General features: G+C 33.8%; 1 protein-coding gene across 1 annotated transcript in view; it reads left to right on the forward strand.

The window, feature by feature from the left end:
• Positions 1 to 20,204, forward strand: part of LOC148623534 (uncharacterized) — a 56,294-nt gene that overhangs the window by 21,452 nt on the left and 14,638 nt on the right. Inside the window, exons 6-13 of the mRNA XM_088565402.1 lie at positions 900 to 1,392; positions 6,545 to 6,641; positions 11,834 to 11,975; positions 12,132 to 12,219; positions 14,457 to 14,518; positions 15,264 to 15,343; positions 18,609 to 18,738; positions 19,332 to 19,404. Of these exons, the coding sequence (XP_088421528.1) occupies positions 900 to 1,392; positions 6,545 to 6,641; positions 11,834 to 11,975; positions 12,132 to 12,219; positions 14,457 to 14,518; positions 15,264 to 15,343; positions 18,609 to 18,738; positions 19,332 to 19,404 (1,165 nt within the window). The remainder of the gene's footprint in view (positions 1 to 899; positions 1,393 to 6,544; positions 6,642 to 11,833; positions 11,976 to 12,131; positions 12,220 to 14,456; positions 14,519 to 15,263; positions 15,344 to 18,608; positions 18,739 to 19,331; positions 19,405 to 20,204) is intronic.

The following is a 20,204-nucleotide window of genomic DNA, read 5'->3' on the forward strand; positions in this document are numbered from 1 at the left end:
AAGGATGCATATTATCAAGTGAGGGAGTTAGTGACATTGCTCACTGTTTTTCTAGTTTTCCATTAAAATATTATATTTTAAAATACTTTAGTGTGGAATGAAAGGAGAAGGTTCGGTTATGGCCAATTTTGGCCCCTGAATTTGAAATTGTTCAAAATAAAGTTTTTTGTCATTTCTGTATACATAAATGTTTACACCAGCTGGTTCGATAAATTTAGGCCAAAACAGAAAAGCATCTCATCACTGTAGCACCAATAAAATTGCCTGAATGATGAAAAATCCATAAAATCTCAATATTTAGTATGTTTTTGTTTTTTTTATGGCTTTTGTGAAAAACAATTGCGGCTGCATGCATGTTCATTCTTGATCTTTATATATATTGTGTAGTATTGTAAGATACAACATGTATGTCAATATTTTGGATAAACACGGATGCGGCCACTTCTGTTTTAGGCAAAAACCATCAAAAAATATGTGCAAAATGGCAACAAAATTGAAGATTTCACTATTATTGTGTTTATTTTGACCGCTATTATGTCAAAAACATTCATGATATTGCCAAAATTGGCTGAGATGTATTTACTACAACCATTACCCTTTCAAATAAACTAACTAGTATAGACCAAAACAAATCTTTCAAAAACATTGAATACTGGGGCCAGAATAGCACCTTACTGAACCTAGTCCTTTGTATCATCATTTCTGAAGTGTTTTATATTACTGGGCCTGAAATAGGCCTTTCTGACTTTACCTCTTCGGTTTTCTGTTGTTCAGAATACACACAGTACCCGTATGAATTTGAAAAGAAAGAAAATACAATTGAAATGTTTGTGTAATATTAGACTACTGTTTAATCTAAAAAAAAAAAAAAACTAAGGCATATTTGATTTGTTTTACAGACAGACCACCAGACTGTACTTTTAAAGTGTAGAGAGGAATACCAAAATAGACTTCAGAACTGTGTTGAAAAAATTGCCTTTCTTGAAAGAGAAGTAGCTCGATACAAAGAATTAGCTGGAATTAAGACAGTTTCACAAACAGCTTCATCTGTAGCTACTGAACAGAGTGGTTTTTGTGATGAAAATGTACAATTGAGTGTAGCTGTAACAGGCACACCTTATGTAAATCAAATCCTGCCTGCAGTAACCCCAGAGTGTGTTCAGGGCAGAGTTCCTGGTGTAGAAGTGGACAATGGTTACACTGGGGATATGCCTGTTGAAAAGCTGAAGTTCTCTCCAGAAAATGTGGGTGGAAAAGGAACTATACCACCACCCCCTCCACCACCTGTGCCAGATATCCCACCACCGCCACCACCACCTGGGGCACCTCCACCACCTCCTGGACCACCAGGGGCTCCACCACTGCCAGGGTTCACACAACTTTCCAGAAGAGGTCTGCATGTTCATATATCTGAGTTCATACAAATTATATTACATTGCTTTGTGGTATAAGTATTAAAGTTCAGGTGAATTGGTTTGTAAGTAGCAGTCTATATAAAAATCAGACAGGAGGTGATTCATGCATGTCAAAAACCCACCTAAAGTCAGACAGGAGGTGATTCATGCATATCAAAAACCCACCTAAAATCAGACAGGAGGTGATTCGTGCATCTCAAAAATCCTCCTAAAATCAGACAGGAGGTAATTCATGCATGTCAAAAACCCACCAAATTTACTTTTATTTTTTGTCCAGAAATAGCTATAGACCACATAACCAGTCTTAGTTTTTCATTTGGGTGCTGCACTTTTTAGATAAAATTTATATAGATTGTACATGAAATTAGCACTTTGCAAGGGTTATTGTTCTTGATTTGGTTTGAATTGGTTAGTTTTAGTGGGAGATCGAAGTGCAGTTTTATCTGAAGTACAGATCTTACTACAGAAAGGACTTTTGTCACATAAAGATATGGCATATGTATACCGAAAAAGCATTGTTTGTTCCATGGGTTTTTCTACAGCATGAATCACTTTACCATGAGCAGTGTCTGGTAATTAAATGTTTAAATATATTTTCAATACCTGATTGGCAGTGTACGTATGAAGTTACAAAAAGGTTCAGAAATAACAATTTTCATTATAACTTTATATGCAGTCAGCATACATTATCAAATAAAGGTTGCATTATAGGATTTTTTACATATTTAGAATTAACTTTAGGGTGTAACATTACTAAATCATATTTAAAAAAAAAAGGGAAAAGGTCACTATGGCACCCATTTGTTGATAAAATAAGCAGAGAAATACTAGATTAGGTGCCAAAAGAATCCCTTTCCCCCAAAAAGTATTCAGAATGCAAAAAAATAAAAGTAATCTAAAGTAATCAGAGAGTAATCATGATCATTGTCCATTTTGATATTGTAATTACAAGTAATCATATTTCTATAAATTACTGGTTAATATTACATGCAAAAATGTCATCGATTACAGCTGATTACAAATACAATTAATGATTACACATGTCTGAGCTTAGGTCATAAAAATTCTTATAACACTAATTGTAGTAATAGTGTTTGGTACATAAAATCTAAAGATTTTCTGTTGAATGACTGGTAGAACTCTTATCAGTCTCCTGTCCAGGATTCAGTGTTGTCAAGTAAGAAATTATTGTGAAGTTTTAATTATAATTGTGGAAAATGCATTATAATGTGCCTTTTGGGCCAGCTACAGCCTGCCCTGTGTTGTGAGGGTTTTCTCGTCTTCATAAGACCCAAGGGTGGCCTTGAGCTGACATTTTTCATCCCTATATGTTGTTGTCTCTGACATTTTCACCATATCTATTCTCACTTTTAGCTCACCTGGCCGAAGGCCTTATGAGCTATTGCCATCACTTGGTGCCTGTCATCATCATTCATCTTCTTCATCATGGTTAACAATTTTTCAAAACTCTTCTCCTCTGACACCACTTGACCAATTGGAACCAAACTTGGTATGAATGTTTCTTGAGGTATCCTGCATAGAACTAGTATGGGGATTTTTGATACGTCAAAAAACATGGCTGCCATTACTAAAAATAGAACATAGGGGTCAGACAGTAGCTTTTCTCATATATCTCAAAAACAATTAGGTTTACCCATTTGACAGGGCGAAAGTGTTTAGTATGATGAGATCTATCTGTGGTCAAATTTTCATTTTATTCTGTTAAGCCATGTTGGAGTTATTGCCCTTTTTCGATGTCTTTTGCTATTTTGAATGTTATTTCTTTCAAAAATCTTCTCCTCTGACACCACTTGGAACCAAACTTGGTATAAATGTTCCTTGGGGTATCCTACATAGAAATGATGTGGAGATTTTTGATCCATTGAAGAACATGGCCACCATTTCTAAAAATAGAACATAGGGGGTCAGACTGTGTGTTTTTCGCATATATCTCCAAAACCATTAGGTTTAGCATAATTATTTCAGTTGCTGAAATGACCCTTATTAAAAGGCCTTCAAAAGTCTTCAGGGATTAAAGTTGTCAGGTGACTCCTTTTAAGAGTTATTGCTCTTGAAAGATGAAAAAATGACTTTTTTTTACAGTTTTCAGCCAATATCTTGAAAACTACAATAGATAGAAAGAAACTTTCAATCGCTGAAATGATCCTTTAGATAGTCCTACTAAAGTCTTGTTGAGTCAAAATTGTTGGACAACTTGTTAAACTTATTGCTCTTGAAAGACAAACTTTGACCAGGTGAGTGATTCAGGCTCCTGGGAGCCTCTTGTTATATTAAAAAGTTGTATTACAATATTTTAGATATCAGAAACTATCTTGCTATTGCAAACAAATATTAATCACATTTTTGCCTTGTGACAAAATCTTAATAAGGAATTCCTTCAGTTTTTTTTAAAGAGTGCAAAATTTATGTTCAGGAACATAAATTGTTTTTATAGATGGAGAACTTGATGGTGGAATACTGGGGATTTTGCGCGGGCCATTACTACTGCCTGCAGTCCCTAATGTCTTGTGGACATTTACTACAGCATGCAGTAAATACATAACGTCACCAGTGTTTCTTGTTGCACATAGTTTGAAGTGCTTTAAATTTTCATAAGTTATTGATTAATTATGCACAACTCACCTATATGATTATGTTCACAAATAATATTTTACTATTTTATACGTCAAGAATTTTCGTTGACTGTCTTATATTGTTATTTTGGTATTTTTTTATCATTTCGTCATCCTTGTCACTATTGCAGTCATCTGTAGACTTTGGTGTCCAAGCAATGATTTAAGTTTAAGTGAATGGATGTCTGTGAAAATGAATCACAGGGTACAATGCCTTAACAGGAAAGTTAGGAATAATTTTCACCTTTTTTAGCTGACCTGGCCGAAGGCCATGTGAGCTATTGCTTTCACTCGGTGTCCTTTGTCGTCATTATCAATTTTTCTAAACACTTCTCCTCTGACACTATTTGACCAATTGGAACCAATTTTTTTATCTGTCAAAAAACATGGGCGCTGTTTGTAAAAATAGAAGATAAGGGTCAGACAGTAGTTTTTCACATATATCTCAAAACTGTTAGGCTTAGCCAAATTTTGACATCGGGTAAAAGTGTTCAGCTGTGATAAAATTTTCATTTTAATTTGTTAAGCCATGTTGGAGTTGTTGCCTTTTTCAACGTTTTTTTGCTATTTTCATTGCTATTTCTTTCAAAAATCTTCTCCTGTGACACTACTTGACCAATTGGAACCAAACTTGGTATGAATGTTTCTTGTGATATCTTGCATAAAACTGGTATGGGTATTTTTGATCTGTCAAAAAACATGGCCACCATTACTAAAAATAGAACATAGGGATCGTACAGTAGTTTTTTGCATATATCTCCAAAACCATTTTGCCAAATTATTTCAATTACTGAAATGATCCTTATTATAAGGCATTCAAAAATCTTCAGGGATCAAAGTTGTCAGACAACTCCTTGTAAGAGTTATTGCCCTTGAAAGATAAAAAAATAACATTATTTTTTTTACAGTTTTCAGCCAATATCTTGAAAACTAGCACAGAGAAAAAAACTTTCAATTTACTGAAATGATCCTTATGACAAGTCCTACCAAAGTCTTCTTGATTCAAAATTGTTGGGCAACTTATTAAATTTATTGCCCTTGAAAGACAAACTTAAACCAGGTGAGCAATTCAGAGACGTAGGGACCAAAAACAAACATTTTCTTAAAAAATGTTTAAAATTGAACTGTTTGGGTTCCTTGATATGTGAAACCATACAATTAATTTTGATTTTAGGCTTTGTTTATTAGTTGGTCTAAATAAAAGCCAAAAAGTAAACTTTGTGTATCTAAAATTGATTTCTTAAATGCTTGGGGTTTGTGAATAAGCTGAATCTAATAGTGTCTTGAGATTTATTTATTTTTTAATTTTTGTGGAGGGGGTACGTAGGAATCACCTTGTCTGTCTAACCATCTGTACATGTCCTCATTTCTTGTAACACTTACTGTGAAAGTACTCTTGTTCATGGGGTACCAATTTTCTTGTTTTTTTTTTTAAATTTGGTTCCCATTGAAATGGAGAATCCCACTTATGTTTGTACTGAAACCACAAAACCACAAATTCAAGAATACAAGAACTAGTGTTTCTTCCCTAGACCACAAAAATTGATATCCAGGAATTAATGTACTTTAACAGTAACACATCTCTTCCCTCATCACTGAATGGATTTTGAACAAATTTTATAGGAAAATAAGGCTTTATATCATGTACATGATAAAGTTATTGTCACATGATTCCAAAGGAAGATTTTTTGAAAACCTGTAAACAAGACCTTTCTAAACCACTTAAGAGATTTTGATGAAAAATTAAGGAATTTTTGGCACCATATGTGGATGTGCAGAAAGGAATATAACGGGCTGTTTAATACATGCAGGGGATCACAATCCAACTTGAGGGTTGCACTGAATATAAATGTGTTGAAATTTAGTATGCAGTTTTGTCATGGTCTACTATACTGTATGTGTTTATTTGTTACATATCAACCTCCTGTTTACTGGAGTAAGAGCTTTAACTCATTGTTATGATAATTGTTGATCTGTGTGTCATATCTCTGAATGTATCATCATTGCAAAAACAACCATGTAAAGATAATGATTTTAAGATAAAACTGAAGGGACCATTGGTTTTTCAATCATAAGTTCTTTAAATTTTTTATTAAGTGATGGTTAAAAAAATATTAGCAGGGATTGGTGATATCCCATTAATCTTATGAAATAACGAGTGTTTTCGAAAGTCATAGATTTGTATTTTAAACTCTGCCACATTTGGTGGCATGGTGAAATGTTCTGTTTTAACTGACAGATATGTGCCCATCAGTATGTCTTTTCTCCAGTTGATAACTTGATCAAGGAATTTTTCGTCAACTTGACTCTGTTGTTAAAAACTATAAAATACAGATCAAGTTTCAGAGTAAGCTGAAAAGACAATGCTCATCAAATTTGTTACCATCCCCCAATTATATGATTTTGATGTGCATTTCTGTTTTTTTCCCTCTACATTAATTTCCATACAATGTCCTATTTTTCAAATTATTAATACTACCACTTACTTTATTATAGGTTCATTAAAACCAGTAATCAACACGAAGTCTCCAATGAAACCACTGTTTTGGAACAGAATAGTTGTCAATGATATCAAATCTCCGAAACACAAAGAGTAAGTAGCCTTACATATTTATCCTGCAACTAAGCTTTCTACAAATAAAGGGTGTCGAATAACATGAAGCTTTATTCCTCCACTGCATAATATCATCTCCTGGTTACCTTTTCAGTTATGAGCAATGTCAAAAATGGGAAACAGGTAACAAGTTTAATGATGCCCTTGCTCAAAAGATTGCTGAAAAAAACCTGTCTTGAACAAGTTTCGCATATTTATTTAGAAAATATGATAGCAGGAGAAGAACAGTTCATGAACATTGCTCAAAATATCAATATATTTATTTCTACCTGCTTCAAAATAGTCAGATTAGCTTGACACAATTTTTATTTATCCCAGAATTTCTTTATTCAGAATTTCTTTCATATACCAGTTACTGCCTTGTTAAGATCTGATAACAGATTTTCCTTTGACTGATCCAGTTTTATTCCATATTGTCTTTACAGTGTGGAGTAGAATGGACAGGACAAACATCCTGAATTCAGTTAAATTTGATGTCTTGATGATATTGTATGATAATATACATTATATATATGATATATTTACAGGTAAATCTTTTAGTTTGAAACCTCAAATTGACATCGGAACATGGAAATACCGGTGTCCGTGTATTTGTCCATACACTTCTGGTGGGCTACTCCTCAAAAACACTCAGCAGATTTTGTTCAAATTTCATTGGGTTATTAGTCACCATATGTAGTTGATCATATTGCACCGACATTATGATTTGACAAATTTTAAAGGAGATATAGGACTTTGTTGAATTTGTGTATGTTACACTATAGGAACATTTGTGAATGCAACTCCTAGGGAACTGCTTAATGGATTTTGTTCAAATTTTGTAGGATTTTAAGTCATCATTCACCATTTGTGATTGATCATGTCATACTGCCATTTTGATTAGATAAATTCCACAGGAGTTATTGGACTTTTGCACTTGAATTAGGGGCATATGGCTATGTGTAGCAACATTGTAACAAATATAGAGTTTGCTTCTGTCTGATCATTACTTCATGCATAGGGAATGTTGGGATTGATTTTTGGGGTTATGGCCTCAAAAGTTCCCTACCACATAGAGAATGTTGGAATTGATTCTTTTGGTTATGGCCTCAAGTTCCCTACCACATGGGGAATGTTGGGATTGGTTCTTTTTGGTTATGGTCTTCAGATTACCTACCATGCACAGCGAATGTTGGGATTGATTCTTGGGGCTATGCCCTCAAGGTTCCGCACCACATGGGGAATTTTGGGATTGATTCTTAGGGTAATGGCTGCAAGGTTCCGCACCACATAGGGAATACTGGGATTGATTCTTAGGGTAATGGCCTCAAGTTCCCTACCACATACAGAATGTTCAGATTGATTCTTATGGCTTTGGTCTCAAGGGGTCACACCACATGGGGAATGTTTAGATTGGTTCTTGGGGTTATGGTCTCAAGGTTCCCTACCACATACAGAATGTTTGGATTGGTTATTGGGGTTTTGGTCTCAAGGTTCTGCACCATGCACAGTGAATGTTAGGATTGATTCTTGGGTTATGGCTTCAAGTTCACTACTACATTGGAAATGTTTGGATTGAATCTTGGGGTTATGGCCTCAAGGTTCAGCACAACATGGGTAGTGTTGGGATTGATTCTTTGGGTTATGGCCTTAAGGTTCAGCACAACATGGGGAATGTTGGGATTGATTCTTGGGGTTAAGGCCTTAAAGTTCCCTACCTCATTGGGAATGTTGGGATTGATTCTTGGGGTTATGGCCTCAAGGTTCCCTACCACAAAGGGAATGTTGGGAATGGTTCTTTGGGTTATGGCCTAAAGGTTCCCTATCACATGGGGAATGTTGGCATTGATACTTGGGGTTATGGCCTCAAGGTTCCCTACCACATAGGGAATGTTGGGATTGGTTCTTTGGGTTATGGCCTCAATGTTCCCTATCACATGGGGAATGTTGACTTTGATACTTGGGGTTATGGCCTCAGGGTTCCCTACCACATAGGAAATGTTGGGATTGATTCTGGTGTTATGGCTTCAAGATTCCCTACCACATACAGAATGTTGGAATTCATTTTTCTGATTATCTCTAAACCCTGAGGTAATACCTAAATGTCCTCCAAAGCATCAAAATATTCTTTGAAACTTGCATTTGTTTTATATCTTAAATAATTCTTTTGAATATTTATTTTATTTAATCCATCTTTTTGTCTAGCATTCCAAAGATTTTAAAGTCTTTAATACACTTCACTCGGAGTAATAAATGTGACTGATATTCTTGCACAACATCCAAGTACCTGTTGGAATTTAGTGTCTGTCTATTACGACTTTTTCATCTGACTCAGGTCAAAGTTCATTAGAGGTATTGGGCCATGTGGGCCTGAAATCATCTGGGAATTACGGAGGCCCAAGAAAGATCTTAACAGAGGTTTAAACAAAAATATTCTGATTTTGGGACAGTGATATACAATATCGCTCATCAGAATGAGATTATTTTTTTGGTATTGTAGCCCTAAGTGTCAGAAAAGACCAAAATTTAAATTTAAATGGTTTCTGGACTTGAGATGAAATGTATGGATCTCTATGAAATACTGATATTAATTAGTTCACCTGAGTGAGCTATTGCCTTGCTAGACGCAAGTAGAAGTAATACCCCTAATCAGTTGGGCTCTGTGATGTTTTTTTGCTGTTTTTAATGTTATTTCTTTCAAAAATCCTCTCTCTGACACTACTTGACCAATTGGAACCAAGCTTGTTATGAATGTTCTTTGGGGTATCCAGCATAGAATTGTCGTGGGGATTTTTCATCCATTAAAAAAAATGGGCCTTCATTACTAAAAATAGAAGATAGGGGTCATACAGTAGTTTTTTGCATATATTTCCTTAACCATTAGGTTAAGCCAAATTCTGAGGTGAAGTAAAAGTGTTTAGCGTGATGAGATCTATCTGTGGTCAAATATTCTTAAGCCATGTTGGAGTTGTTGCCTTTTTCTTCTTTTTTTTGCTATTTTTAATGTTATTTCTTTCAAAAGTCTTCTCCTCTGACACAACGTGACCAATTTGAACCAAACTTGGTATGAATGTTCCTTGGGGTGTCCGGCGTAGAACTGTTGTAGGAATGTTTGATCTGTCAAAAAACGAGGCTGCCTTTACTAAAACACAACAGACAGACAGTAGTTTTTTGCATATTATATCTCCAAAACTGTTAGGTTTAGCAAAATTCTTTCAATTGCTGAAATGATTTTTAGTATAAGGCCTACAAAAGTCTCCAATGGATCAAAGTTGTCAGACGACTCCTTGTAAGAGTTATTGCCATTGAAAGATAAAAAATGACTGGGTTTTTTTTTTTTTTTACAGTATTCAGCCAATATTTTGAAAACTATAATAGATAGAAGGAAACATTCAAACAAAAAAGTTATCCTTATGATAAGTTCTACTAAAGTCTTCTTGAGTCAAAATTGTCCGACAACTCCTTGTTTAATTTATTGCCCTTGAAAGACAAAATTTAATCAGGTGAGCGATTCAAGCTCCTGGAAGCCTCTTGTTTTAATTCTGGTCTGATTTTAATTTTTTTTCTATATTTGACTCCTAGTTGAAATCTTCACATGTATTTTTCAAACAGTATTGGAATATTCCTCACTATTTTTAGTAACGTAGGGTCAAAGGAACCAAAACCATCATTTTTTGAAAGACTGTATTCTTAAAATTCCTCATCTTTTTCAAGAATTTTTTTTTATGAATTGTTCCTCTTTTCAAGGGCTCTAAGAAGTATGCTAGCATATTTACTCTAGATCTGTCATTAACCATTCTTGAGATTATGGGGTAAAAAGTGAGCCATGAAAGCATCCTGAAAGCAGAAATTTTGAACTCAAAATAGTCCATTTGAGGTGTAAGAGATGGCAAAGTTTAACTTTGAAATGAATGAAAAATTCAAATTATGGGTTTTTTCATCTGCTGGTTCTAACAGTGTCTACCCGTGCTTCAGAATATTATAATTTTTATACATCCACAAAAAATTTGCGGTCATATATTGGTATGGCGCTGTCATTGTCATCTGTGTTGTTGTCTTGTGTTGGTTTTCGTGCTGTAATTTGAGTATTGTTGGTTGATTGGAAACAAGGGTTTAATGGATGGTTGCACAAAAACTGATGACAAAAATTAAAGAAAGTTAGGAAATTTAGCCAAATAGTTGCCAAACAAATTATTTTATTTCAAAGATAGGGCAACAGCTAATTTCTGTTTGTTAGGATTCAAGTATTATTATAACCCCCCCCCCAACAAACAGATTTGGTAGGTATATGGGAATCATTGGCTCTGTCTGTCTGTACGGCCATCTTTCTGTCCACTCAAGGGAATTTTATGACATTTTATAGGAAGGTTGGACATCAAATGCAGATGTGATTGAAGTAATATAATTACTTTTGGAGGAATTCAAAGGAAGATAATTGAACTTATGAGTTATATATATAACTTTATTTGAAGCAGAGGGTATTCTCTAGTTAGCTGGCTCACAGTATTTCAAGTTTTAACTATAAAATTTCCCAATATGACACTACAGAGAGTTGATTTTCCACAAAATATTAGGCCTGTAACCAGTTAGTGAATCGACCTGTTTTACATGCCATGGGAATTTTGAAACTGTTTTATAGGAATAATATGAATTTCGGTATGCATCTCCAACCTACAGGATTGTACAAGGACTCAGTGTACAATCAGTTATGTTTTTGCTAATTTTTTTAATTTCTGAAACTATTTGTACATACCAACTACACAGTTAATTTTCATCAAACTAAGATTTTAATTTCATTAATTTCTTTGGTGTTTGTAATGGCTGCATGGCAAAAATGAAAGTGTACCTGTTTTGTAGTTGTTAAAGTATGACTTTGTCCAAATATGTACACTTTCATTTTTCTTTGTGGCTATTACTTCATTTGTAGACATTTCAACAACAAAATTTGCTCCTAGAATTGATTGAACATTAAATGAATGTAAGGAAGAATAGGCATTTGAAAAAGTGTTTTAAGACTTTAAGAGTTTTGAGACAACAGGAAGTGGGGACAAAAGGAACACTAAACAACCATGGCCATACTAGTACATATGATTTATTGTACACAGTTATACATACAGTATCTGTTGATCGCTGATACGGACACAAACCTTTGACATGTTTTATACTGATGTTGTCCTTTGTGTACTTCACAGGTACTTGAATGCCAGACTGGTTTGGGAAGAAATTGATGAGGCCAGAATTAACTTTGATGATGTCGATGAATTATTCTCAAAAGTCCCAATAGAGAACACAAGAAAATCCAGGCTTTCCAAGAATAAATCTCCCCCAAAGCAGGTAGACTTTAAATTCCTTGGTCTTTTTTTTGGCTAGTACTTCACTAGTTTCAGTGATATATACTAAGATATTACAACTACATAATGTACAGTATATATAGTACAAACCCCTTTAATTGTCATCAAGGGAATATGAGGTTGATATTTTATTTTGCAGTTTGCCAAAGTAATAGAACCAAAGAGATCTCAGGCCATTGGTATATTATTGTCCAGTTTGAGACTGGATTTCTATGTCATTGAACAGGGTAAGTTACTTGTGGTACAGCTGAGGATTAGATTAGGAATTGTACATAGAACTGCAGTATAAAAAGCAAAAAAATAGTATATTTTTATTATGCCATACTTTTAGGAGGATTATGTTGCTGTTCATTTATATTGTTGCTTGTATGTCTGTCCTATGTGTTTCTTGCGTAGATTTAGGCAACTCTTCATGGAAGTGATTTGGTTGTATCATGTTTAAGCTGTTTTTTTCTTTCATTTTTGTCACCCATTAACTTGCTTTTTGCAGTAATGATTCTTGTTGCTTTGTTCAGATTTCATGAATTTACATGACAATCCTTCATTGGATCAATTTGAAATGTAGGAATGTAACTTAAGCTTTTTATGTTGTACAATGTGTTCTTACTTGGTCAGGCATCCACTTCTTGTTTGTCATAATATTTTAATTGCTTATTTAGAGTATATAAACTTACTTCGTAAATCTCTACAAGCCTACAGGGGAATGGTTTTTTTAATACAGCTTAAGCTTGTTTAGGTTGTACAAAGTGTGTAAACTTTTTGGCTTGGTGGCTTATCTGCTTCCCAACTGAAGCATATTTTTTTTAACTATTAAGGGTTTAATAAATTTACATTCCATTATGTTAACCCTTCATGGGAATGATATGAAGTTTTAATTGAAAATTCATAGGTAGCTTTATTTATTGTATTTTGGGTGAATTCAGTGCTCCATCCACCTCATTTTTAGCTCACCTGGCCCAAAACCAGATGAGCTATTGCCATTGCTTTGCATCTGATGTTGTTGGCTGGGCAGTGTCTTTAAACTTGTCAAAAAATGTAGTTTTTGAGTTAGGCCATTTTTAACATTTTGCCATCCTTCTTTTTTTCCCTATTACATGGCAGGTATCAATGTTCTATTAATGCTATATTTTTATACAATGTCTTGAAAATCGTATTTGATAAAAAAAAAACTTTCAATTGATGAAATGATCCTTATGATAAGGCATACAAAAGTTTCCATTGGGTGGAAGTTGTAGGAAGGCATCCTGGTAGAGTAATTGCTCTTGAAAGGCAAACAATGATAATTCTTGTAGCTTTTAGCCTTTATCTCGATAAAAAAAAAGACTTTTAATTGATGTAATGATTTTTTTCCAATAAGGTATTCAAAAGTCCTGGTCAAAGTTGTTGGACGATTCCTTGTTAGAGTTATTGCCCTTGAAAGGCAAACAATGAACAAGATGAGCATATCAGGCCCCTTGATGCCTCTAGTTGATATTCCTTTGTATTTTAAGGATGATGGAAGAATCCATGTTCTATGAATACATACCGGTATCTGGCCTTCAAACAACCATGTACTTCCTATGAAATCTCAATCTTTTTGGTACAGCCCAGTATCCTCTATATTTTTGCTCAAAACAGCTCTTTTCCCTATATTATCCCTATAATTAAAAATTCATTGGTCACACAGTAATCAAACTGTTTTTGCTGAAACCACCAAGAAATGAAGTTCTTCGTTCCTCTTTCGTCTACCCTGGACTTTTTATGAGCAACTTGGCAGGTGTTTCTAGAAAAGCAGAGGAGGCTTACCCTACCAGTGCACCTGGTCCATGATCCCAGTTTTTAGTGGAGTCCAAGTTGCTCATTTACTTTTGTTACTTTTTATGTATTATTTTTAGTTGCTTTATGTTTTTTGCTGTGTTTGTCTGTTTTTCATGTCTGGTCTTGGTCCTTGGATTACATTGTTTTCATTTCCACTAGAATCTTGATTCCCTTGATTACTCTTTGATGACTTACCTGCACAGCACTATTTCTCATAGCAAATACGCCATACTATAACCATGATAATCAATTTCATGGTATTTTGGGCATAAACTGCCATATATTGCCATATTTTTTAAGAAAGGTTTCCCTTTGAATAGCCCTTTTTGACAAATTATTCGTAGAAGGCCTGCATTTAGGATTTAGGGACAAGAATGGAGCTTTGTTTCTGTTAAATCAAGTGTCTAATCAAAATCAAAATTCAAAGATGTATCAATCCACACTGTGAGTGTTCAATCTCTGCAGTAGTATCAAGCTGCAACTTGTGAAGCATTTTATTTTAAATTTTTGTTTTTGTTTTTGTTTTTTGTTTTTTGTTTTGTTTTGTTTTTTTGTTTTTTGTTTTTTGTTTTTTTGTATCAATTATCAAGTTCAGTGATCTCTTTTAAAATTCAACTTGTTTTATTTGTTGATTAATTCTAGATGATTTTTTTTTATTATTATTTAGCAATCATGAATTTAGACACCTCACAAGTTGAGATGGAAAAGCTGAAAGCTATTTATGATAATGTAAGTATGATTTTTCATTAGTGTCTTAGTAATCTAACCTTGTCTCCACAAACAAAGTTTTGGGACTAAGTATGTTTCAGTCTGTCTCATGGTATGACATGACACTGACCACAACTCCTTGTTTAATACATATTAAAAAATTCCTTTTTCTGACACAGTCGGTATAGTGTCGCTTTTTACCCTTTGACCTTAAGGATGCTCTTCTATGGAAATCTGAAATCACCTGATCACAATTATGTTTCCTGATTGGCCAAATACTGCTAACTTAGTGGCGTTCAAAAAAACTGTATCGAAATTTTGAAATTGTGTGTCGTGTTATTTTGAAAGAAATGTAGAAACTTAAAAAAGAACAAATTTAACTGTGTCAGCTATCTTGTTCGTTAAAGATAATGCTTGTTTTGGCCTTTATGTCTGCTTGCAATAGTATTGCAAGCTATACCTTTGGTATTACTCAATGGATTTCCATGAAACCTTTTCTTGTTGAGATATGAACATTGTCCAAAATTTTGGTTTTGAAAAATTTTATTACTTGTAAAAAAGGGTAACAGCAAAATGACCAAACACTAATCTGATCCATAATAAAGACAAGTATAAAACAAATCTGGCAAAACAGATATTACACCACCAGAGCAGCTCTGGAATAGACATGGTAATGCTCTGATGCTTTACAAATGCTGCAGCAACTGGGCTTAAAGGACATGTTTATGATTGTGTTATGTGTCATTTCTTTGTATTATTTTGCTAGAGAGCTGATGAAGATGAAATGAAAAAGATAAAGAAACATTTAGATCAGAACCCTGGTGTTCCATTAGATAAACCTGATCAGTAAGTTAAAAAAAAGTAAAATCAAGTAAAATTAGTTTTATAACTCATCAAAACTTAGTTTACTGTATGGTACAACATCAGGACTTAGTTAACTGTATGGTACATCATCAGGACTTAGTTAACTGAATGACACATCATCAGGACTTAGTAAACTGTATGGTACATCATCAGGACTTAGTTAACTGAATGACACAACATCAGGACTTAGTTAACTGAATGACACATCATCAGGACTTAGTTAACTGAATGACACATCATCAGGACTTAGTAAACTGTATGGTACATCATCAGGACTTAGTTAACTGAATGACACAACATCAGGACTTATTAAACTGTATGGTACAACATCAGGACTTAGTTAACTGTATGGTACATCATCAGGACTTAGTTAACTGAATGACACAACATCAGGACTTAGTAAACTGTATGGTACAACATCAGGACTTAGTTAACTGAATGACACAACATCAGGACTTAGTTAACTGAATGACACAACATCAGGACTTAGTTAACTGTATGGTACAACATCAGGACTTAGTTAACTGAATGACACAACATCAGGACTTAGTTAACTGAATGACACAACATCAGGACTTAGTTAACTGAATGACACAACATCAGGACTTAGTTAACTGAATGACACATCATCAGGACTTAGTTAACTGAATGACACAACATCAGGACTTAGTAAACTGTATGGCACAACATCAGGACTTAGTAAACTGTATGGTACATCATCAGGACTTAGTTAACTGTATGGCACAACATCAGGACTTAGTTAACTGAATGACACATCATCAGGACTTAGTTAACTGAATGACACAACATCAGGACTTAGTTAACTGAATGACACATCATCAGGACTTAGTTAACTGTATGGTACAACATCAGGACTTATTAAACTGTATGGTACAACATCAGGACTTAGTTAACTGAATGACACAACATCAGGACTTATTAAACTGTATGGTACAACATCAGGACTTATTAAACTGTATGGCACAACATCAGGACTTATTAAACTGTATGGTACAACATCAGGACTTATTAAACTGTATGGTACAACATCAGGACTTATTAAACTGTATGGTACAACATCAGGACTTAGTTAACTGTATGGTACAACATCAGGACTTATTAAACTGTATGGTACAACATCAGGACTTATTAAACTGTATGGTACAACATCAGGACTTATTAAACTGTATGGTACAACATCAGGACTTATTAAACTGTATGGTACAACATCAGACTTAGTTAACTGTATGGTACAACATCAGGACTTATTAAACTATATGGTACAACATCAGGACTTATTAAACTGTATGGTACAACATCAGACTTAGTTAACTGTATGGTACAACATCAGGACTTATTAAACTGTATGGTACAACATCAGGACTTATTAAACTGTATGGTACAACATCAGGACTTATTAAACTGTATTGTACAACATCAGGACTTATTAAACTGTATGGCACAACATCAGGACTTATTAAACTGTATGGTACAACATCAGGACTTATTAAACTGTATGGTACAACATCAGACTTAGTTAACTGTATGGTACAACATCAGGACTTATTAAACTGTATGGTACAACATCAGGACTTATTAAACTGTATGGTACAACATCAGGACTTATTAAACTGTATGGTACATCATCAGGACTTAGTTAACTGTATGGCACAACATCAGGACTTATTAAACTGTATGGTACAACATCAGGACTTATTAAACTGTATGGTACAACATCAGGACTTAGTTAACTGTATGGTACAACATCAGGACTTATTAAACTGTATGGTACATCATCAGGACTTATTAAACTGTATGGTACAACATCAGGACTTATTAAACTGTATGGTACAACATCAGGACTTAGTTAACTGAATGACACATCATCAGGACTTAGTTAACTGAATGACACATCATCAGGACTTAGTTAACTGTATGGCACAACATCAGGACTTATTAAACTGTATGGTACAACATCAGGACTTATTAAACTGTATGGTACAACATCAGGACTTATTAAACTGTATGGTACAACATCAGGACTTATTAAACTGTATGGTACAACATCAGGACTTAGTTAACTGAATGACACATCATCAGGACTTAGTTAACTGTATGACACATCATCAGGACTTAGTTAACTGTATGGTACAACATCAGGACTTAGTTAACTGTATGGTACAACATCAGGACTTATTAAACTGTATGGTACATCATCAGGACTTAGTTAACTGAATGACACATCATCAGGACTTAGTTAACTGAATGACACATCATCAGGACTTAGTTAACTGAATGACACATCATCAGGACTTAGTTAACTGTATGGTACATCATCAGGACTTATTAAACTGTATGGTACAACATCAGGACTTATTAAACTGTATGGTACAACATCAGGACTTAGTTAACTGAATGGCACATCATCAGGACTTAGTTAACTGAATGACACATCATCAGGACTTAGTAAACTGTATGGCACATCATCCTGACTTAGTTAATTGTATGGCACATCATCCTGACTTAGTCAACAGTAGTCTCACTAACCACTTCTAACGGTTCCATTACTTTACATGTTAAGACAGTAATTTTTAAAATGTTCCTGTGAATTTCCAAGACAAATGATGTACCATTGTAAAACTTGAAAAAAAATGCTTTTCAAAATCCTTATACTAATGGTACAATGATCGTAGAAGTCTTTTACAAAATTTACTTGAATAGATAATACTGAAAATCCATAGTTATACCTTAACTGACAGCATGAAGGCAAATTTTTCACACATGAAAACAATTTTTATACATTTTTGTGGTAAAATCCAATTGTAATTAGTATACTAATGTTAATATTAAGTACACATTCTCAACTTTATTTTATCTACTTTTGATCAATATTCACACAGAAGAAGCATTTACAATTCATAGATCTAGGTTCAGTGTGTTTTATTGGTACTACAAAGAGGGTATGGCCATTTGACTTGGAAGTAGTAAGTGAGACAAGTATTCAGGATGACTCCTTGTTAGAGTTATTGCCATTGATGAAAGTAAAAAAGTGCACAATAATTTTTTTTATTTTAGTGGGATGATGAGTGTAAAACAATAAGATGTACCAAAGTGCTCATAACTTGATATCCATTCAATATAATCACCAAGGACCCTTGAAAGTAATGCCTTTTTATTTATTTCAAATGTAAAGTTAATGTGTTGATTTTGACTTTGGTGATGTAATGTATTGGTTTGTTATTTTCAGATTTTTATATGATTTGACTGTGATTCCTGACTTTGCAGAGAGAATGTTTTGTTTTTTGTTCCAAGAATCTTTTCAAGAAAGCATATCTGTGATAGAGAACAAACTGAATAATCTAAAAATGACTACTGATGTAAGTTATAATACAAATATCCACTGATGTAAGTTATAATACAAATGACTACTGATGTAAGTTATAATACAAATATCCACTGATGTAAGTTATAATACAAATGACTACTGATGTAAGTTATAATACAAATATCCACTGATGTAAGTTATAATACAAATAACCACTGTTGTAAGATACAGTACATCTATAAATTGAAAGGAAAGTTGTATGATAAATCATTTACTCTGATGTAAGTTATTGTATTCCATTATATTCCATGTGATGATGATTATGGTGTTGCTATATTATGTAATTCATACTTTTATAAACAATGTTTACTGTGGTCTGTTGTGAACATGAAGTAAGAATTAAAATGGAATGGATATTTATTGTATGTTCATTTGAACTGATGACTGGCTACAGCCATACATTCTACTAATAAACTTTAATTATATAAACACTCAACCAATAACAATACTCTCTAGTAACATTTCCTGGGTAATGAAATATTATTGAACTTGACCACCAAAAAAATTACATACAAGATATGAATGCATATGGTGCAGAAGCTATGGATTTTACTGTTTCGTTATATCTGAGCATTCTATTTGCAGCTATTGATGAATGGTAAAGGTGTAAAGGACGTATTAGGGTTAGTGCTAGCTGTTGGCAACTATATGAATGGAGGTAAAATAATCAGTAGAACTTAGTTCATGTTTCCAGGACAGGATTGTTTGAATGTTTTCTAATTACATTTGCTGTGCATATCATTTTAATACAATAATCTTATTGGATAAACAGCTTTACATATGATGTTTCGTTTGAAAGTTGATGAAACACATCTTCTTGCTATTTATATAGGCCACACCCACAATTTTAAGTGGACTACTTTTATTGATCACTGTGTATTGCCTAATTTCTTTTTATAGCTAAAACAAAATAGAAATAAAATAAGAGAAACATATGAAATGTAATTATAAGAATTAACTTTTATTGTAAGGCTTGACATATTCATTTTGAATGAAATGTTTCATTTTTAGCTCACCTGGCCAAAGGCCATGTGAGCTATTGGCGTCCGTCATCATTGTTGTCCATCGTCGTTGTCATTAACAATTTTTCAAAACTCTTCTCCTCTAACACTACTTGACCTTTTTGAATTAAACTTGGTATGAATGTTTCTTGGGGTATCCTGCGTAGAACTGATGTGGGGATTTTTGATCTGCCGAAAAACATGGCCACTGTCACTAAAAATAGAATGTAGGGGTCAAACAGTAGTTTTTCACATATATTTCTCCAAAACTGTTAGGTTTAACTAAATTCTGATTGAGGGGGGGGGGGTAAAAGTGTTCAGCATGATGAGATCGATCTGCGGTCAAATTTTCATTTTAATCCATTAGGCCATGTTGTAGTTACTGCCCTTTTTCAACATTTTTTGCTATTTTTTATTTTATTTCTTTCAAATAACATTCTCCTCTGACACTACACGA

The sequence above is a fragment of the Perna viridis genome, chromosome 2 (assembly GCF_037379345.1).
Source record: "Perna viridis isolate PV_CMFRI_1.1 ecotype Kerala chromosome 2, ASM3737934v1, whole genome shotgun sequence".
In the NCBI taxonomy this organism is placed as follows: Eukaryota; Metazoa; Mollusca; class Bivalvia; order Mytilida; family Mytilidae; genus Perna; species Perna viridis.